Raw genomic sequence first — 21,355 nt, 5'->3', positions numbered from 1 at the left:
TTGTTTCTATGTTTTTGAATGAATGTTAGACAATTGATGGTTGTAATGAGAGAAAATAAAGTCCATCTTGAAGTGGCTCCAGTTTGAATAATATGGTTGTAAAATTAATTTTCTCTTTTGTTCTCTTTTACAGATCCCTGTTTGAGAATTTGCACCTTAGAATACGCACCTGTCTGTGGTTCTGATGGATTCACTTATGGAAATCTTTGTCATTTTGAGGTTGCTCAATGTTTGGATCCTTCGCTGTCATATGTTACTGGAGAGTGCACACCAGGTACTTGGCACACATTTGCCTTACTGCCTTGTTTCCAGAAACATGGTGGTGATCTTCATGCTATCATATATATTGCTTGCACTTCAGTATAACATCTTTGAATAGTTGGTGACCCTTTCTGCGTGGAAGCAAAGGAGGTGGGGAGGGGGTTGGGTGGGGGAGGAGAGGAGAGGAGTGTTGAGGTTAAAAGTTATAAGGAAGGTTTTGTGGCTTCTGACTATTAATGTTGTGTAAGTAGGAGTTGCAACAGACAAATGTGTGAATACAGTGGATGACTTGCTACCAGTGCAGGGATCCAACAAGCGTTGCTGGGGCCATGAAGCCAGCGACTCATGTGTGAACCTCTGACAAAACTAGCACACATTTACCGTCTATCACCACTTTGCTCTAATGTGGTGCAATTCTTGTGGCTTTTAGTCAAAGCATCACATGAGCTACGGTAGTAATAGACAAAGATTCACTGTTTGTGGTTGTAGTTTTGAAGTGTTGTAGTTTATAAACATGACCCCAATATATTATGGAGTAAGTGACCAAAACACTCTGGTAGTACACATATAAAGCCTCCGGTACAGCCTGCTTCTGCACAGAAAGTCTCTGTAATGCAGCACTCTCCATACCAAGTAAGACATACTATTTTGGTTTCATTTACATATTTGATTGGAAATTCAGAAATTGGAGTTCAAATCTGCATACTTCATAAAGTTCTTCCCTGATCCTTCCCTTATCTGATAATATTTGAGACTGGGAAGGCCCTTTGAGTTCTCATTTTTTTAATATAATTTTTATAAAAAAATGAAGGTCTGCAACCCCAATGAATAACTTCAGATGGAATGGAGACTATTAAAAGGTGTAGGATGAATACATCCTATCATCTAGATAATATCATTAATGTTATCTGCAGATTTCATTTTGTCAGGGTTGTCAGGAAAGTAGTGTTCATGAGATTCATGAGTACTCTGAGAGACAAGCTCTGACAAGATGGTCTTGTGATCCTCCTGAATATTGGTGGGGAGGGCAGGAGGGTGTGATTTGGGATTTATTGGTAAGTGTCTCTTTATGTTAATCTTAACTTCAATAATGCATCTATAGCACTGACATGTATGCCACTGGTTGTTGACTTTTACTTTAATATCCCACTATTCACATCATGTTATGTTATCATTTAATTTGAATTTATTTGCATTTCTTCAGATACTTGCCTCAGACCTTGTACCTTGGAATATGCACCTGTCTGTGGTTCTGATAATATAACATACGGCAATCTCTGTGAATTTGAAGTTGCTCAGTGCCTTAATCCTACATTGACATACGAGGATGGAGAATGTGATCCAGGTATGCCATCATCGTCCGTACTAATGTCTGCTTGGATGTAAAAAAAGTTCAGGGTTATAAAGTAGTAGGGATGCACCGGAACTATCCGGCCGGATAGTGAGCAATTATCCGGTTCCGGGCGGATATTTTTCAAAATCTGGCCTGAATTATTTCTTAAGAAGGTGTTGGTATTGACTTTAATCAATGTATACTATTTCCAAAAATTAATAAAAACATTCTAAGTAAGGAAAAATTAGGTTTAACATACATGTGTAATTTAATTTTCCACTTAAAGTCATATTTAATGTCATAAATGGGGTCTTAATTTCCCCTCCTTTATAATATGCGTATACCTCACCTAACATTTGCTGCTTGTTTCATACTTCTACCTCTTATTAATGATTTTCTTTTGTGTAATGAAAAAACCTGTTCGGGCCGGATTTTGTCCGGCCGGATTTCATGTACTATCCGGCAAAATCCGGTTCTGGCCAGATCCAAAAATTTGGATTCGGTGCATCCCTAGTCATAATGCATCAATAGCACTGGTTGTTGACTTTTACTTTAACGGCAATAAAGACTCGCCCCAAACCGCCTGCCACGCTCTGAAAAAGTTAACATTTCGTTGCTTGCAAGTGAAGGTTTTCTCTTGTGGCTACAAAATGCAGACAGTAATGAAACAAGATACCTTGTTATCTTTAGCTGGACCTGAGATGTCCATCACTGTATCATTTGTACACTGTGCTGTGGGTATTGACCGCAGCTGTATGTACTAACTGTACACTAGTGTCTAATTACCGACGATAGCAAGCAGTGTGTGTGTTTTCTGGGATGGATGGTGGTGTCTGACACTTCTGTTACACCTATTTCAAAACTAGGTCAGATTACCAGCATTAGACGTTGCTTTTTGCGCGAGTCTTCACACCCTTTAATGTCCAACTATTCACATCATGCTATGTTATCATTTAATTTGAATTTATTTGCATTTCTTCAGATACTTGCCTCAGACCTTGTACCTTGGAATATGCACCTGTCTGTGGTTCTGATAATATAACATACAGCAATCTCTGTGAATTTGAAGTTGCTCAGTGCATTAATCCTACATTGACGTATGAGGATGGAGAATGTGATCCAGGTATGCCATTATCGTCCGTACTTATGTCTGCTTGGATGTAAAAAAAGTTCAGGGTTATAAAGTAGCTCTGTTTCTGTGTATTAATGTGGAAAATAATTGTCTAATGCCCCCCAGACACATTTGCATCCCTTGAAATAGTCATTAAAACCCTCTAGAAAGTTAATGTTCTTTTTCAAAAGAAATTGTGACTCTCCTCTATTGATTCTTTAAGTCTACAACACTGTATTAAAGATCAAGACGTAAAAGTAGGACTAACTTTACTGGTAAATATCTTAAATTCCTCTTTTTCTGAATTAAAAGTAGGTTAAAATAAGACATATTGACCAAGTGGAAAGTATCGTGATTAAATATGGTATTTATGTTAGGAAGACTAACTTGATAAGTGGTCATTTTTCAACTCGCTGTGTAGCCCACTTTTCTTTTCTTTTTTTCTTTTTTTCACCCTATCAAGTGACTTGATCAACCTTATTGCCTCTGCATGTCATGTCCTGTTGAATGAGACATTGGTATTAATTCACAGTTTTGAATAACTTTGTACCTTCTCGATGATTGAAGCTGGCAATTAAATTGTTTATTTCTGGTAATTGGTTAGTCAAATTAAAAATCTGATATGGTCTGCTCTAATTACCATGATTTTTATTCATCAGCAAAAAAAGCGCAAGTATTATTTCCAGAAATTGGATTTGAAAAATGAGTGGCAATAAAATTGTGAATTGTAGGATTTGATACTGAAGATGTGTGATATGGATCTTATCGAAAACCTTCAATTGTCCAAAAATCTCACTTTTCAATGATGTATTATTTTGTGATGTTTTCTTCTGTTGATTTTCTCTTTGTCTCTTGTTTTTGTTTGTTGGCACACAGAGCTTCTATGCTATGTATGTTTAGGTGAAGAATGCGAGCAACCACTGGATGAGTTACCAGTAGGCACCTGTCAGGAAAACGAACTTTGCGGTTTCATCAACGTTACTGTGAATTTAGGGCCACGTAAGCAATATGGCCAAACATTTTATCATGTATATTTAATGTTACATCATACTAGATCTTTAGGTATTCATTGCATGTACCAACTCTGAAGCCAGGACTTTTTGGATGAAATACCTTACTTTATTAGCCTTTTCAAAGAGCCGTTGATGTATTAGGGGGTAGGGGGGGTTCCCTTCCATGGGACTCTCTTGTTAAGCCGAAATATCTATGACAGATTGGAAGGAAATTTGTGCATCCGTGATATATATAACTTCTGTTTACAATGTATTACTATATAAGTAAAGTCATCCTTGAATACATTGGTTGATCTGATCAGAAAATGTATGAAAAGAAGATTGCCATTATCATGTTTAAATTACTTCAAATAAAGGTGATAATGTGATTACAGCTTTTATCAGGCTAAAACAGGACAGATTGATTAAAAAGTAAAGAAGAAATCTTTCAGTGTCACAATGATGGACATTTTGTGACTATTGTGATTGATGCATATTCTTCATTTCAGTCTTGAAACATTATATATATTTTCTACCATTTCTACAATCTCCTATTTTAGTGTTGGGGAACACAACAGAGATAGAGAGGAATTGTGTTGAGGTCGTTGAAGGAGTCGACGGTTGCTTGACAGCTGATGAGTACATAGATGAATATTTGGGCGCTACCGTTGAAAATGTCCGACAATTCATCCTTGGTGCATCAGGAACTGCCTGCTTTTGCAGGGAGAGCTTTTGCAATGCAGCACTAACCATTCCAGGTGAGAACAATTATAAAATCAATTAGTTGCTATTCAGATTATGAATTAGATATTATAACCACTTCCTACGATATTCAACAAGCTCATGCGATCTTTGATCTTATTAATATGAGGTGAAACTATTTCCTCAATCTCTCAAATTAGTACAATTTTTATGGTGACTAGTTAAATAACATCAGGTAGGATAGAGCTAGGGGGACACATGGGTGCATGCCCACAAATGTTGTGGAAAACGTCATATATCGAATCTGGCCCGTTTGATAATAAAGAGTACTCTTCTTAAATTTTTGTAATTGTAAAATGCCATTTGGTTATTAAAATGAGCCCCTTTGTTGCAATACTAACAATATTGTGTTATTATGTTGAAACACATGCAGATCTTGACTTTCTGATATGGAATGCAGAGGAAGTTAGATTTTGTGGGAAATGTGTTTTGAGGACATTTTGTGGTTTGCCCCCACAAATCTTAGTCACATGCCTATTTGCCTATGAAAGTTTCTGCCCTTCCATGCTTTTACCCTCTTTCTCCTCTCTCTGGTTACCAGTTAGTAGTTGAAGTTATGTCAAATGTGCCATTTAATGTATACTTTCAATTAAGTTTTGAAAGAAGTTGTCTCAAAAAGTTTTTGTCCTTGCATCAAACTTACAGGATTTTCAACTGAAGCTGTGTCAAATGAATTTGATTTTATTGGTAAGCACCCTTGTTCACCCTTTTTTGTTGGTCAACACAAGTTTTTTGCTCTGTTCCAGCATGGATGATGTGTTGCATTGCTAAGGATGAAAAGAGTTTCCTCATTTTGTTTTATTCTGCCTGAAAACGTGGCCTTGTTTCTACACAGGCGTAATTAATTTCATTGGCTGTCAGCAGTAGTTTTAAATAGCAATACAAATTAATATGCTTGAGTTTATCAAAATATCCTTTGCCTTTTTCAAAATTTGTTCAATATTTCCTGCTAACTGTGTCTGTTCATGTTTGATCATACTTTAATATCTATGAAAAACTTTTTATGCTTAATAAGAAATATTCATCATACTGACTATATAGATGGTGGGTAGTTTTGTAGTAAATATTTTGTAAAGATTTAATTTGTAAAGATTTTTTTTTGAATTATCAACAGAAGACTCAACTGAAGAGGCTTTCACCACAACTGCAGGTAAATTTTTGTTAAGTTGTAGACTTGAATTTATGAGTGGGGTCTGCAGAGCATCCTAGTCATTAATATCACTAAAAGTTGTTTGAATATAACATACACAGTAGTTAGGTTATTCAGAGGTGCAAAATATTTTTAATATCAGATCAGCAAAATTTGACCTTTCTTTGAAAGAGTTTTCTCCAATGGCAAACTGACAAAATGTGGCATTCTATTCTAACAGAGTAACTAGAGCAGAGAGGTGGCTGTTTCTTAATAAGAATATTAACAACTCTTCCGGCTGTCTGTGATTCGTTCTTTTTAATGCTATATTTCTCCACCTGAAAAATTGCCATCATTTTTTTTTTTTTACCTGATCCTCAGATCTTGTTACCCAGCTCTATAAATTGTCTGTGGTACATCTCGGGAGATCAATTATGTGACACTATTTAATCTTTCTATTTCCTTTCAGTGGAAGGCTCAACTGGTGTATTTTCTACTATTCCACCAGTGGGTAGGTTCCCATTATGTTTATTTCTCTTTAACAAGGTACAACACTTAATTTGTACCATAAATTATTGAGTTCCTTTTTACCTGGATATTGGGTATTAAGTATCTCCCAGTAATTAGGTATTTAATATTTCAAGTTACTCTGTATCTTCTGTATTTCCTGTAATTGATAGGTATTTAATATTTCAAGTTACTCTGTATCTTCAGTATTTCCTGTAATTGATAGGTATTTAATATTTCAAGTTACTCTGTATCTTCTGGAAATTTCCTGTAATTGATAGGTATTTAATATTTCAAGTTACTCTGTATCTTCTGTATTTCCTGTAATTGATAGGTATTTAATATTTCAAGTTACTCTGTATCTTTAAAAGCTTTAATAACGAACATTTCCTGAATATTGGTACAATATTGTTGGATTATGTTCTCCACCTTCATCAAGAATTTAATTACTCTCCGGCCAAGATAACATTCTCTCTATCTGAAGAATGCATTGGTCTTTCACTCTATGCTTACTTTCTAGATATTCTCATTGGTCTAAACCTTACCCAGTTTATGCCTCATAATGACTGTATATTTGACTTTCTTAATTTTTTTGGTTACCACAGATTATATTGTTAAATAGATAGCATATTCAGAATTCAGAAGCTAGATTAATTACTAGAAATTCTAAACATTCACCCCATACTCTACCTGCTTCACTGGCTGCCTGCGGAGAGTTAATAATCTTTGAGGTACTTATCATTTAGTTTTGGTGTTCTTGCATTCGGCTTTCCTCCTCCTTATACCAGTGCACTCCTGCCTTCCCACCCAGTATAGTCACTTTGACGAGTTTGATAAAAAATTACAATGACCACACCCACAGGTAAAATAGTGTAGTTTTTCACTTCGGCAAATATTGTAACACCTGAACAAGAAGTTGTGTTAAGGACAAAGAACATTCATCACAAGAAATACAGGAAATGGTAGGATTATCAGAAAAAAAAGGGGGGGGTTTCGTAAACTGGGTGACCCATCTTGGATATTAGATTTCATGAAAGCTTCTGTGCTAAAGTTGATTTATATGACCTTGATGAGATTAATGGAGTCTTTGGCACTTTTACCACTCTTGTAGCGATAATTTTACTATTATGCTACTAATGTTGTCAATCTACAGATGATACCCCACCTAGCATTTTGAATTGCCCCAGTGACATAATTGTAACAGTCCCGTTTGGTGAAGAGGGTGCAGTTGCTATGTGGGTTGAGCCAGATGCAGAGGATGAATCTGGGCCAACAATGATGGAATTCAGAAGTCACCCTCCTAACTCTTTCTTCACCCAAGGAAGTACTAGAGTTCTGTACTTTTTCAGCGATGTTGCAATGAATGTGGCAATTTGCACATTCACAGTTACTCTGGAATTTGGTAAGAAAGTTAATAAAGATGAACTTTTCTTCATGATGGGAGGTTTGTGGGAGTAAGAGTAAAAGTAAGAATAACTTTATTAATCCTTAAAAGAAATTGCAGTGCTCGCAAGGCAATAAAACAGAAAAGAGTAAGAAGTAAAACTAAAGAGAAAGAAAACATGAAAGAGCAGCAGGCTGTACAGAAATGGCAAGAAAGAAAACCTCATTTTTAAAATTAATATTTTGAATTTTAATAGCCTGAGGAATGAAAGATAAAGGATCATAGGTTTTGGTGACAGGAGAAGGCTGCCTGAGCATTATGGAAAAACAGTTGTTGCATCTCTGTCTTCCAACGAAATTGGAGGTGGTTTAATCTCCCATCTATTTCCCTCTAATGATTTTTGCACCTCTGCCTTTCCAACCAAATGTGAGGTGATTAAACCACAAAGTATTAGCTAAACCTTGTCACAGGTATTTTTATTTTTCAAGTTGTAAATGGATGACTACCTTCCATAGTCACATAATGGCACTGATTCTAAGTTAAACACGGGCTTGCAATTGTTTCTGTGCTTGGTGGGTTTCCACATTGTTTAGCAGGAACAAACCTGTGATAATGTGTTACTCTGGGTGAAAACTGACAATTTCCAGAGATTAGCTTTTAGACACACAAGTTTTGTTATGTTGAGTTCTTTGCTGTTTGTTACCCTCAGAGGATATGCCAAGTTGTTACGTCTGCTCTGGTGACTTGGAATGCTCTCAACCTCTAGAAGACCTTAGCTCAATTACTTGTGACGAAAACTCTACCTGCAACTTTGTGAATGTTACGTTGGACTTTGGACCAGGTATGTTTCTACCATTTTCATACATTTCACATCATATGTGTATATAGAAGTGGGAACTGGAGGTACTTGACAGATTTAAGGGAGAGTGAAGGGAGTGGAAAGTGTCATATAAGATTGATCTTTCTGTCAAGTTTGATGTGGACATTTTCTGAAATATTGTGAAATCGTCTGCAGTCCTCTCTCAGAGCAGTGATCACCCATTTCTAAAAGAATGGATGGATAAAGTAGAAGAATATGATGAAATGTTCAGGGGGAGTCGTAGGTTTAAGCCTTGGCCAGCTTTATTTGTCAGTGGCAGTAGTATTTTTCGTTCACAGATAAATTAAACATATTTGCTAAAAGGCAAGGAAAGGAAGCAAGATAAAAAGGGGAAAATGAAGAAAGATATTATGAATAACAAGATAAAGAAGCACAATAGTAAGAAAAGTAACAATTAAAGAAAGATAAAAAGCAAGAATAGTATAATGATATGAAGTTAAGGAAGTTCAGAAGGTATCGAACTAAAGAGTAGAATAAATATAAAATAAACTGTTGGTAGAAGACAGAGAAAGAGTTAAAAGATTCCAAAGTGAACCACTCAATGACGTAGAACCTAGGAAACGATAAGAGTAAAGGAATATTATAGCATTAATATAATACCGGATTGATTTATTGTTTGACATGTTCTTTTGATTAATTAGCAGTTAATTGTAAATGTTTTGTTTCACAGCTCTTGGGCTGGGTCATGATGTTTCTAGAGACTGTGTTCCTCGTGTGGAAGGTTTGGAAGGATGCATCACATCTGACCTGTATGTCAAGAATTTTCTTCTGCTAGAAGAAGATCTCTTAGCTTTGATTGTAGATCAAACTGGAGCGGCTTGCTTCTGTTCTGAAAATCTCTGCAATGCTCAATTGTCAGAACCAGAGATAGATGGTAAAGTATTTATCTTTTTGTCAACTAATTATGTTGTTGTTGTATGTTGTTTTTGTCTATTTTGTACATGTTTATTGACAAGTTCATATTGGGAAATATGTTTTCTTGAAATATTATTATTCTTGAAAAAGAATAGTTGATGAAATTAAAAAGTTAAGGAAATCAGCAAATCAAGAAAACAAGAAAGGTGTCTGCTAGCAATTATATAAAGGAAGTTTTGTGCATGAATACAAAGTAAGTAACTTGTTTACAAGATTATTTCTTATTATCTTTATGATCAGTATAATTATGATGATCACAACGAGGACGACGACGATGATTATTATTATTATTACTTTTTTCTTTGGCAGATATGTCAACACCTTCTATTGAGATTCCTACATCTATTGGTGAGATCTAGTTTTACTGATAATTACATCTTATGGCTTTCTTCCTTCATATACCACTATAAGAGCTGATAATGTTTCTTCCCTTAATATGATAAATACAAACTATTAGCCACTTATTATGTCACATCAACACGCATGGGTGAGTCTACTGGTTTATGGTTAATCATTTACACATAGAAATTCAACCGGTTGATAGAAATAATTGCTATGATATTTTCTTACATAACATTACAGCCACTCTTAGCTTCCTGAAAAAGTATGTGTGTATGTTTTGTATGTCAGTACTTTACAAAGAAAAACAGTATTCTCTTTCTTGTATCTGTAACAGAGATTACTACAAACTTTGCAAGCTTAACTCACATAGTTTCGTGAGTGTAACAAGACAAGAAAATTTACCAAAAATGATTGACCTAGCTAGTATGGTGGAGATGAATGGCCAAACATTACTTCATTTCAATGCTCAATATTCAATATATGTCACTTCCTAGAACCAACCTTGGAAAGATAAATAGAATCTTTCGTTTTGGTTTGTTCTTTTCAAGTTTGCTTATAATTTCTCTGTCAGTTTTCCATTGTTCATTTACTTTCTTAACCCAACAACAGTTTCTCATTTCGTTAGGAAATGAACCTATAACCACAGGCAAGTTTAGCTGAGCAGCCTTGGTAACTGGGAAGCTAAATACAGCCTCTAAATTAAACTTACATGAAATTTTATACATTTTACATTACATTTACATAATCCTACTTGATCAAAGGAAAAATAAGTATTGCTATCAGAGGAAAGACCACAGAAGTAGTGGCTATATAGCAATACAGAAAATTTTGTCTTAAACAATGTACCTCCTCCATTTTCTAGACTGAAAGATTGAGGAAGTCTAACGTGAAAGTGACTTCACAGAACGATCTGCTTTTTAATTGAAGCTTTAATGTTTTTCTATATGATACAGACAATGGTAAGGATGCTGGTATAGATATTGCTACATATAAATAGTTATATTCAAAAAGTATTTGAAGTAAATTGGGACAGACGGTAGGGGGAATACAAGTTGAATTGATCCTCTGTTACAAAACTCATTGAACAATTGATCTTCATTTGTCTTATTCTGTTAATACTGCAAATATACTGTCTAAATCAATTCACATTTTCATAAACTAATGAATATTCAACACATATCCTAAGTTTGCATGTAACTGTGAGCAACAGTTATTATCAAGTGATGAAACTTTTATCCATTGATTGTTTTTATTTTTGCTAATGCATTGCTATAACAGTATGGTTATTCAACCGCTTAAAAAGTAAGCTAATGAATAATCAACTCAATCCCTGATTTGAATATAACTGTGGGCAACAGTTATTATCATAATATGAGTAAACTTTTATCCATTGATTGCTCCATTTGGGAAGAGAGAACTAAGCATAGTCTCATAATTGGTGGACCATGAGCAGAACTGGAGTGAAGTGATCACTGTAGCAATGACATGCTACCTACTCATGTACCGAAAACTGATGCAATGTATCATCTCAATCAATATATTCTTATATGGTAACTGTTAAAGTGGAATAATCAACTTACCAGTCTTACTAAAACATTTATTTAATTCCCACAATTGTTAACACCCATTTTAACTTTAATACATATATGACAAGAAAATATGTATTTAATTGCAAATATCTTTAATTAAATACAAGTATTTTGCTTTTTTCTTTGTTCATGTCACAGAGTTTGAAGTGACAACAGTAATGAACAGCCCTGTCACAGAGCCTGGTAAGATTTAGAATATGATGAATATTGATTAAAGAAACAGCTTTTGGTTTTGATGAATATAAATCGTATGAGCATGTCATGCGCTTCTTATGTGCATCTGGCAGGATTCTTGTGTGACCCTTATGTGCTTCTCATATGAATCTTATGACCTTGTCATGTGTATCTTATGGGATGTTTATGTAACCTTAATGTGCTTCTTGTATGAATCTTATGAGCTTGTCATGTGCATCTGACAGGATTCTTGTGTGACCCTAATGTGCTTCTCATATTAATCTAATGACCTTGTCATGTGCATCTTGTGAGATTCTTGTGTGACCCTAATGTGCTTCTTATATGAATCTTATGAGCTTGTCATGTGTGTCTTATGTGCAACTGACAGCATTCTTGTGTGACCCTAATGTGCTTCACATATATATCTTATGAGCTTGTCATGTGCATCTCGTGGGATTCGTGTGTGACCAAAATGTGCTTCTCGTATGAATCTTATGAGCTAGTCATGTTTTTATGTGCATCTCATGGGATTCGTGTGTGACCAAAATGTGCTTCTTGTATGAATCTTATGAGCTAGTCATGTTTTTATGTGCATCTCATGGGATTCGTGTGTGACCCTAATGTGCTTCTCATATGAAACTCATGAGCTTGTCATTCATGTGCTTTCCATGTGCATTTCATGAGATTCTTATGTAATCTTAATAATGTGCTTCTCATATGAATCTTATGTGTTAGTCATGTGCATCTGGTGGGATTGGTGTGTGACCATAATGTGCTTCTCATATGAATATCATGAGCTTCTCATGTGCTTCTACATATGCATCTCATGCAATTCTCACAAGTTCCTCTTGTGACTGTCCTTATATTTCAGGTTTGCAATGTTACATGTGCTTTGGAGAAGAGGAGTGCTCTCTTCCAATTGATACCTTGAATGTTACAACTTGTGATGAAGGGTTTACTTGTGGTTTCATCAACATTACAGCTGAAATTATAGGTAAGTAATTGTCTAAATGCATGAATATCTCTATAGTGAAGAACTGGAACAAATGGAAACTGTACATTAAGATATCACATGTGACCGAAATGAAAGTTACAAACTGCAAGAAATGTCAAAAGAAACTGAGTTTTAAAACCAGGTTAGGAGTTTAATTAAACTGGAGATATCACACTGCATATAGAATGATGATAGGATTTAATAAGAAAATGCATACTGGTCTATGTTCATGAAAAATGACAGAAAATTGAAAAGTTAGTTTGTGGATCGAATTTGTCTATGGAAGCTTCTTGCAACTGCCCTATGAAATGTATTCAAGGCTCTGGTCATATTAAGGTTTTCAAGTAGAAAATGATGAAAACTGCAGATGCCAAGAACTTAATAAGTTTGGATTTTATCCAATAATTTGGAAACATTGTGATTTTGGTGAATAAAATTAGCCATTGATGTTGTATGAAGTCCAGGATATAACCATCACTCTCACCTTTTGTCAATCAAATTATCAGGAGTTGGGCCACTACTTGATTTTTCAAGAAATTGTGTTTTCCAAGTGGAAGGCGTCAATGGTTGTGTGGATGGCGAGATGTATGTAGATAAGTACATAGGGACAGATTTTCCAGATGTCAGAGATTTCATATCGTCTGGTGTTGGCACGGCCTGCTTCTGCTCAGAGAACCTTTGCAACACAGAGCTTCGAGAACCAGATCCCTTACTTACAAGTAAGTCAAATTCCAAAAGCTCATGCGATATGAAAGAAGTGTTGCATTTTTTTCAGTGGTAAGGAATAACTCTCTCTTGCATGTGTCACTTCAGTTAATTTGGTTTGTCACATTTTGCATAACAAACACCGTATAGAAAGAGCAAGAATTAAAGGAAAGTGCTATATATGTGATTATATTTGTCGGTTTCACAACAATGACATTCTGCATGAAATTTGGTTGATTGACTGATTGAATTTTCATTTACCATTTCTTCACATTATTTTTTAGCTCCATTTGAAGTACTTGAAACAACAGAAGTTTTAACAACGGAAATAGGTAATGTTTAATGGTATATTTGCTATACCATAATTATTGTTTTGCCTTTGTTGTATTGGACTAGAATGCTATGTCTTCCAAAATACTGTTATCATTTAAGTCAAATGTCCTTTTCCATTGCAATCTTAAGCAAACTGTAACAGCTTCACGTTAGTCGGAATACTTGTTTAGTAGAATGCTACTTTGTAGTATTATTGGTAAAACAGATGCTCAATATCTTGAAAACTTCTCCAGTTTCAGCCTAGACCTGCTGCACTTTCATGTCAATGTTAACAAACCTTTCCTACTTTGCATACAAGGATCTGGGTCAAAGCCATAATTGTCAATAACAATTAAAAACTAATAGATAATTGTGCCTTGTTTGGAAGAAAATGATCATCTCAGACCTCAGGTACAGAACTTTCTCCAGGTAACCTGTTAGGAGTGAAAAATGGTTTTGAAATGAAACAGCTTTTTCTAAATTAAGAAACTGCTTTTCAGGCCATATTCCTCTGATCATATTCTAGACATTTGAATGATACAGAGCTGTTCAACAAGAATACCATTATATTTCAGATAACACATCTCCATTTTCAACGGAAGGAATGCCAATCACCGCACCATCAAGTTTGCTTTGTTATGTGTGCTCTGATGAAGAATGTGACCTACCATTGGAGGAGCTTAGCACACAAGTCTGTGATGGTGGCCAGATTTGTGCAGTTGTTAATGTTTATGCTAACTTTCTTGGTGAGCCTTTCACAATTTTTATGGCCAACAAATTTTCGGAGCTGCAGCGGCTATACTTTGCAAGATTTGAATTTTACTGAAGTATTATGCCATAGAGCAATTTTTCCATACATTTAAAAGTTAAAAGTTTAAGAGAGAAAGAAATGTTGGGCTATGAACAGTTTTTATATATAAAGTAAACCATGTTTGTTTCTAATCACTGCATGAGCCTCGTTATTGTAATGTATATGTGGAGTCACAAGAGTCAAGTTTGAAGTCTTGGAGCCATGCTGCCGGTACAACTGTAATAATTGGGTTTTGTTTGAAAAATATGACAAGTTTGGTTAATATATTACAAATGAGAAAGTGTGCTGTTGTTATTGGCTAGGTTTGTTTGCAAGGTTTGTCACAATTTCCTGTCAGTACTCTTGAACATGAAACATAATCATATGTTTTATATTGTTGCAACTACAACACACTCATGTGATGGTAATTGAAGAACCTTATCAAGTTTTCATTACAGACATCAAAAAATAGGCATTGTTAACTTTTCTAGACTAACATCCTAGTAATTTCCATATAAGATTTTGGTCAGAAAATTAAGTTACTGTTATTAACTGGTAAACTTATTTACCATGATGCCAAGGATTTGGTCATCCTTCTGAAATGGGAAGGAATAATGATTGAATCAATCCATTAGGAAATGTTATTTCAATATTAATGTTCAGTTGTTTTGTATATAAATCTTATTCTATGTTGTACTTAAACTACAGCATCAGGCCTGGGGATTGCCCATGACCTGTACCGAGCCTGCGTCCCGGCCTCTGAGGGTCTAGATGGTTGTATAACAGCAGAGAGATACATTGATGACTTTATCGGACTACAGGTTAATGATATCAGGGAACTCGTTTCCAGCGAAAATGGAACTGCTTGTTTCTGTGATGAGGATCTTTGCAACAGAAACATTACTGAGCCTGAAATTGCAAGTAAGTACTCTTACTTTGTAAGGACTCATTGTCAGAACTGAACTCTTTGAAAACATATTATCCTTAGGCTACCAAGTTTGATGACAACCATACAATCATATTGTGTTCTCATTTTCTAACTGCAAAATGTCTGAAATTGTTGTAATTTTGGTGTAATTCTATGAATTTATCAAGAGCAGAATAATCGATGAACAAGGTTCCTAGCTTACTCAATGAGATCTTGAACCAGGGTGGGAGGATGGGAGAAAGGAAGAGGGGTGGTGGTTATTATGAGTAGTTATTAACAGAACTGCTAGATGTTAATAGGACATCATTTTAAATTGTTGTGTCATGAACTGTGAGCTAGCCTGTCTAATACATCTAGCTCATGTAGGGGTGCAAGCAGAGTTTCATATACATAAGACCATGGAGAACCTGTCATTCTAAACCCTTGAGGAAGGATTCACAAATAAGATAAATGAAAGTGTTTGGATATGGTTTTTCTTTCAATAATTTATCACAGAGGAATTGCAAGTTTCAGTATTCAGTTCATGGTATACATTTATTGCTAGGGATACTATCAAAGAAACTTTAAATTTAACAAGATTTTTAAAGTTTTTGCCCATATTAGATCAATATTTTTTAATTCATGGTAAAGCTACGGGTTTATCTGATAAGAGCTGAATTTAAAATGCATATCTTGAGATGGAATATAGTATTACAAACTGTTGCTATGGTGTAACTTATGTTTGTTCATTGCACCAGTTTGCATACTAATTATATATGTGAGCTTTGGTAAACCTCTCTTGAATTGAACTACAAGAAGAGAACAATTTCATCTGTTCTGTAAAGATTTGGACATTTTGGCAGTACTTTTTCTTAGATTGAAGTGGCTTTAAAAATGTATTATTTAAGCTATTTATTTTCTTGTGTTTAACTTGATAGCTCAAACAGAATTTACAACACTGGGTGCACTCTCTACTCTTCCAGTGACAACATTCGGTAAGGTTTGAGCTAAATATTTTATATATATATATTTTTTTTATGATATTTTTTAGCAAAAATAACAAAATTACTTTTAAACATTCAGATCTCAAAACAAATTTTTCAAGTTTGACTTCGTTATTTAATCTGAAAACAGTTGACTTGTCAAAGCTGCACTGCCAGGTATCAGAGTTTATTGTATCAATATGTACAATAATATGTTATTTCTTATTGAAATTCAGAAACGAATGACTACATAATCTAGTAGTGGTGTTGTGGGTCATTTCCCATCTTCATCTTTGCCTGGACTGGTAGTATTAAGTAAGTGGTTTCTTTGCAAATGTTTCATACAATGTAATTCTGAATACAAGATGCATTTCCACCCTCCCAACAGATCTTGTGTGTTACGTATGTGACGGGGAAGATGAGTGTTCTTTACCACTTGATGAGTTGAACACTGAAGTGTGTGATGAATTCTCTGTCTGTTCCTTCATCAATGTCACAGTAGACTTTGGTCCAGGTAAATCAATATTACTCTAAACTCCACTCAAACTTTACTTCCATATTGGTTTTAGTTCTTCCAGAAATAACTGCACTTCAAGTAATGCACTTTCACAGCAGCATTTTATTAGTTTATCATATAGAAAATATTTACAGATAAAAATTCTTTTGGGCACAGTCTGTGATAATAGATTTGATATTTTTTGATATTGCCTTTCCCTTTTCTCCTAAGTTTTGGGAACAGCCATCGACTTCTTCCGTAGCTGTGTTGCAGCAGTTGAAGGTGTGGAAGGCTGCATTGCAGCTGAAAGATACGTTGATGATTACATCGGAGCAGAGTTTTCTGATGTGAGGGATTTCATCATGGGTGAAGTAGGAACAGCTTGCTTCTGTGATGACCAACTCTGTAATGCAGAACTAGGAGAACCTGAGGGTAAGTGACACATTGGGTGTTGTCTAAGTCCTGCTATATTGTCTCATCTGTATCATATGTTGCTACCTTTCACCTATCAAAGTAAATGTTAATCAAGATAAACAAAAAAATGTGAGTTGGTACTGAAGTTATCTTTCTAATTTCAACCATTTTATTTGACAGGAGACTTGCTGTAATTTGAGAAAGTGAATAAGTCCAAACATAACTTTTGAAATTGAGGACTGTCACAACTCTATAGCTCACAGTAACTATGGACATATAAATTAGTAGAGATAACTCTAGATGAGATAATCAAATGTTTTGTTTGTTTTTTTGTTTCACTCTTATGTTTTTTACTTCTTCTTCCAACAGAACTAACCAGCCTTAGTCCAGTTTCTCCTACTGCCGTGACAACATTTGGTAAATTATGAACTGCAACATCTATTCTAGTAAAAATATTAATCATTAACCACATTGATATTTCCAGTCAAATTTATTTGTTGCTTGTTCTTACCAAACTTGTCAGTATTTCCTCAAGTGATTCAACATATGAAATACCTTTCCACTCTTCCAACAGATCTTGTGTGTTACGTATGTGACGGGGAAGATGAGTGTTCTTTACCACTTGATGAGTTGAACACTGAAGTGTGTGATGAATTCTCTGTCTGTTCCTTCATCAATGTCACAGTAGACTTTGGTCCAGGTAAATCAATATTTCTATAAAGAGCTATCCTCTAACTTTTCATCCAAATTGTTTTTTAGTTTTTTTCAGAAATAACTGGGCTTCAACTGATGCACTATTACAGCATATTAGTTTATGATATAGAAAATATTTAGAGATGAAAATTCTTTTGAGCACAGTCTGTGATAATAGATTTGATATTTTTTGATTTGCCTTTGCCTTTTCTTCTAAGTTTTGGGAACAGCCATCGACTTCTTCCGTAGCTGTGTCCAAGCAGTTGAAGGTGTGGAAGGCTGCATTACAGCTGAAAGATATGTTGATGATTACATCGGGGCAGAGTTTTCTGACGTGAGGGATTTCATCATGGGTGAAGTAGGAACAGCTTGCTTCTGTGATGACCAACTCTGTAATGCAGAACTAGGAGAACCTGAGGGTAAGTGACACATTGGGTGTTGTCTAAGTCCTGCTATATTGTCTCATCTATATCTATGTTGCTACCTTTCACCTATCAAAGTAAATGTCAATCAAGATAAACAAAAAAATGTGAGTTGGTACTGAAGATATCTTTGTAATTTCAACCATTTTATTTGACAGGAGACTTGACTGTACTTTAAGAAAGTGAAAAAGTCGAAACTTAACTTTTGAAATTGAGGACTGTCACAACCCTATAGCTCACAGTACCTATGGACATATAAATCAGTAAAGAGGACTCCACATGAGATAATCAGATTTTTTGTTTCGTTATCATTTTTTATCTCAATACATTACATGTATAGAGATATTGTAACAGTAAGTGGGACTTTCTCTTCTCTTAAAAATTTTTCAGCGTCTTCAAACAAAGTTCTTTTTCTCTGGAATTTCCAGAGCAAGAATATATCATATAGACCAACAAAAGTTACTATTTTTTATTCCAGAATTGTATCTCATTCTGTGACTTTTTCACCGATTTATGTCCAAATCGGGCCAATTTGGACTGAAAACACACTTTGGCAGACCTGTTTTGCACACGCTCCAAAACTTATGTTTTATGAAAGAGAATAGAATAGAACTGTCTTTCAACAGTGGTATCGTCTAAGATAGGGTCCTACGTATTATATATTTTATTAAAATTTTAAACTTTCATTTGTTGTTTACAGGTAGGTATTAATAAGAATTTTACTACCTGTATATGACATTTAATGGCTTTTATTTGCTTTATTTGATGTTTAAATGATTTTTCTTTCTTAAAACAACACTGAGCTGCCGCCCCTACTTTTAGTAAAAAGGTCCGTTTTTGATGATTAAGCCCCGCCCCCAAGTCTGTTCTGTAGCAGATTGGCTATGACTCATAACAGCTACATGTTAGATACGAAAATGGCTACCCTCGCGAACAATTTTCTGTTCTGTGGTTAGGTACGCGAGGTGTTAGTGTATTGCATGCTAATTACATTCTGTACTGCTGAATTCTACGTAGTGCATTTAATTTATATTAGGCCTTCGTTTTTGTAACATCCATTTAAGGATAGTACTGGTGTTCATGTAGCTTTTCAGAGCAAGGGCCATGATAAGTTTGTTTGATTGCTCTTCATGTATTTTGTATAATTACGTATACACATTCTTGTATTTCTGAAGGCTACTTACTGTAGGCCTAGTGCATTTAAAAATATATATATATATATATATATATATATATAGGCCTAGGCCCCTAGGCCCATTAGGCTTTCAGTGATAGCCACATTAGCATTGTACTGGTGTTCAGACAGCTTTTCCTAGGAAGGACCAGGGTAAGTTTGTTTGATGGGTAGGTATAAAAGAGGAGCCGGCCATAGCATCACAACTTTGATAAGACTATAAAAATTGTATAAGGTTATGTTTTATTTATAAGGATATAAGATGTATAAGGTTATAAGAAGTATGTTTAGCTTTCTTTTGAACCTGTAATGTTTGACATCAAATGTACAAAGAATTAAAATAAAATAACAAAATGGAGAGGAACTGAGGTGGCTATTAGGGGAAGAGGAGGCCACCCATCACTTGCATATAAAAACTTGTAATCTTCTCTTACATTTTATTTTCCAAGTCATAAATCCATGAATTCTTCATGTCCGAAAAATTGAGATGGAAAAACGTGGGTTGTTTTGATATCTAGAAGTGGACACAGTTTTGATGGTAGTGACCACTACAGTCTACAGTAACATACAGTAGGTCAATAGGCCTAGCTCTCAAGGCAGGCATTAAGAATATGGTCGAGTTGTTCGCCTCTTCTAATTTGGCCGTTGTCATTGACGTCAAACTATATGACCAAAAAGTCCAACAGAGACTGACCTAAGATGAAGGATACCACATAAAAAACAAGTTCTTAAATATTCTATGACATTACTAAACCTTGCAACGTCGTTCTTTCGACTAACAGGCAATGAGCGCTAAAGGCAAGACTAGCAGGATAAAGTGTAACCTGCAGAGACTATTCGTGGCAAAGTAGCAAAAATGCAAGTTATATATTTGTTGTACCATGATTGATATTGATAATTGTAGAGACAGAGCAAAGATTTGAAATTAGGAATCAAAATTAAAACTTCCAGTATTGAGATACTGCATCATTGATGCTCTTGTTTTACTTTCTTCTTCCAACAGAACTAACCAGCCTTAGTCCAGTTTCTACTATGTCCGTGACAACATTTGGTAATTTATAAACTGCAACCTCTATTCTAGTAAAACTATTAATCATTAATCACATTGATATTTCCAGTCAAATTTATTTGTTGCTTGTTCTTACCAAACTAGTCAGTGTTTCCTCAAGTGATTCAATATATGAAATACCTTTCTACTCTCCCAACAGATCTTGTGTGTTACGTATGTGACGGGGAAGATGAGTGTTCTTTACCACTTGATGAGTTGAACACTGAAGTGTGTGATGAATTCTCTGTCTGTTCCTTCATCAATGTCACAGTAGACTTTGGTCCAGGTAAATCAATATTACTCTAAACTCCCCTCAAAATTTCCTTCCAAATTGGTTTTAGTTCTTCCAGAAATGTCTGGGCTTCAAGTAACGCATTTCAAAGCAGCAGTTTATTAGTTTATGATATACAAAATATTAAGAGATGAAAACTTTTTTGAGCACAGTCTGTGAAAGTAGATTTGATATTTTTTGATTTTGCCTTTCCCTTTTCTGCTTAGTTTTGGGAACAGCCATCGACTTCTTCCGTAGCTGTGCCCCAGCAGTTGAAGGTGTGGAAGGCTGCATTACAGCTGAAAGATACGTTGATGATTACATCGGAGCAGAGTTTTCTGATGTGAGGGATTTCATCATGGGTGAAGTAGGAACAGCTTGCTTCTGTGAGGACCAACTCTGTAATTCAGAACTAGGAGAACCTGAGGGTAAGTAACACAGTGGGTGTTTACTAAGTCCCACTATATTTTCTCATCTGTATCATATGTTGCTACCTTTCACCTATCAAAGTAAATGTCAATCAAGATAAACCAAAAAAATGTGAGTTGGTACTGAAGATATCTTTCTAATTTCAACCATTTTATTTGACAGGAGACTTGCCTGTAATTTAAGAAAGTGAATAAGTCGAAACTTAACTTTTGAAATTGAGGACTGTCACAACCCTATAGCTCACAGTACCTATGGACATATAAATCAGTAAAGAGGACTCCACATGAGATAATCAGATTTTTGTTTCGTTATCATTTTTTTACTTTCTTCTTCCAACA

The 21,355-nt window shown here is 35.1% G+C and overlaps 1 protein-coding gene across 30 annotated transcripts in view; it reads left to right on the top strand.

The window, feature by feature from the left end:
- LOC139975283 (uncharacterized) overlaps positions 1–21,355 on the top strand; it is a 103,285-nt gene that overhangs the window by 37,063 nt on the left and 44,867 nt on the right. For 25 of the 30 annotated variants that reach the window (XM_071983267.1, XM_071983120.1, XM_071983323.1 and 22 more), the window contains 27 exons: positions 134–274; positions 1,466–1,606; positions 2,577–2,717; positions 3,582–3,704; positions 4,258–4,455; positions 5,105–5,146; positions 5,574–5,609; positions 6,058–6,099; positions 7,249–7,497; positions 8,189–8,320; positions 9,030–9,233; positions 9,584–9,622; positions 11,344–11,388; positions 12,251–12,373; positions 12,880–13,092; positions 13,363–13,410; positions 13,966–14,136; positions 14,889–15,101; positions 16,026–16,082; positions 16,459–16,584; positions 16,798–16,998; positions 17,350–17,397; positions 17,555–17,680; positions 17,892–18,092; positions 20,273–20,320; positions 20,478–20,603; positions 20,816–21,016. In XM_071983267.1, the coding sequence (XP_071839368.1) occupies positions 134–274; positions 1,466–1,606; positions 2,577–2,717; positions 3,582–3,704; positions 4,258–4,455; positions 5,105–5,146; positions 5,574–5,609; positions 6,058–6,099; positions 7,249–7,497; positions 8,189–8,320; positions 9,030–9,233; positions 9,584–9,622; positions 11,344–11,388; positions 12,251–12,373; positions 12,880–13,092; positions 13,363–13,410; positions 13,966–14,136; positions 14,889–15,101; positions 16,026–16,082; positions 16,459–16,584; positions 16,798–16,998; positions 17,350–17,397; positions 17,555–17,680; positions 17,892–18,092; positions 20,273–20,320; positions 20,478–20,603; positions 20,816–21,016 (3,435 nt within the window). The remainder of the gene's footprint in view (positions 1–133; positions 275–1,465; positions 1,607–2,576; positions 2,718–3,581; positions 3,705–4,257; positions 4,456–5,104; positions 5,147–5,573; positions 5,610–6,057; positions 6,100–7,248; positions 7,498–8,188; positions 8,321–9,029; positions 9,234–9,583; positions 9,623–11,343; positions 11,389–12,250; positions 12,374–12,879; positions 13,093–13,362; positions 13,411–13,965; positions 14,137–14,888; positions 15,102–16,025; positions 16,083–16,458; positions 16,585–16,797; positions 16,999–17,349; positions 17,398–17,554; positions 17,681–17,891; positions 18,093–20,272; positions 20,321–20,477; positions 20,604–20,815; positions 21,017–21,355) is intronic. The other 5 variants (XM_071983288.1, XM_071983316.1, XM_071983307.1 and 2 more) reach the window with 2 other exon arrangements.

Source organism: Apostichopus japonicus, chromosome 2 (genome assembly GCF_037975245.1).
Source record: "Apostichopus japonicus isolate 1M-3 chromosome 2, ASM3797524v1, whole genome shotgun sequence".
NCBI lineage: Eukaryota > Metazoa > Echinodermata > Holothuroidea > Aspidochirotida > Stichopodidae > Apostichopus > Apostichopus japonicus.
The sequence above is the reverse complement of the archived record's forward strand: the minus strand, read 5'-3'. Positions and strand labels throughout refer to the sequence as shown.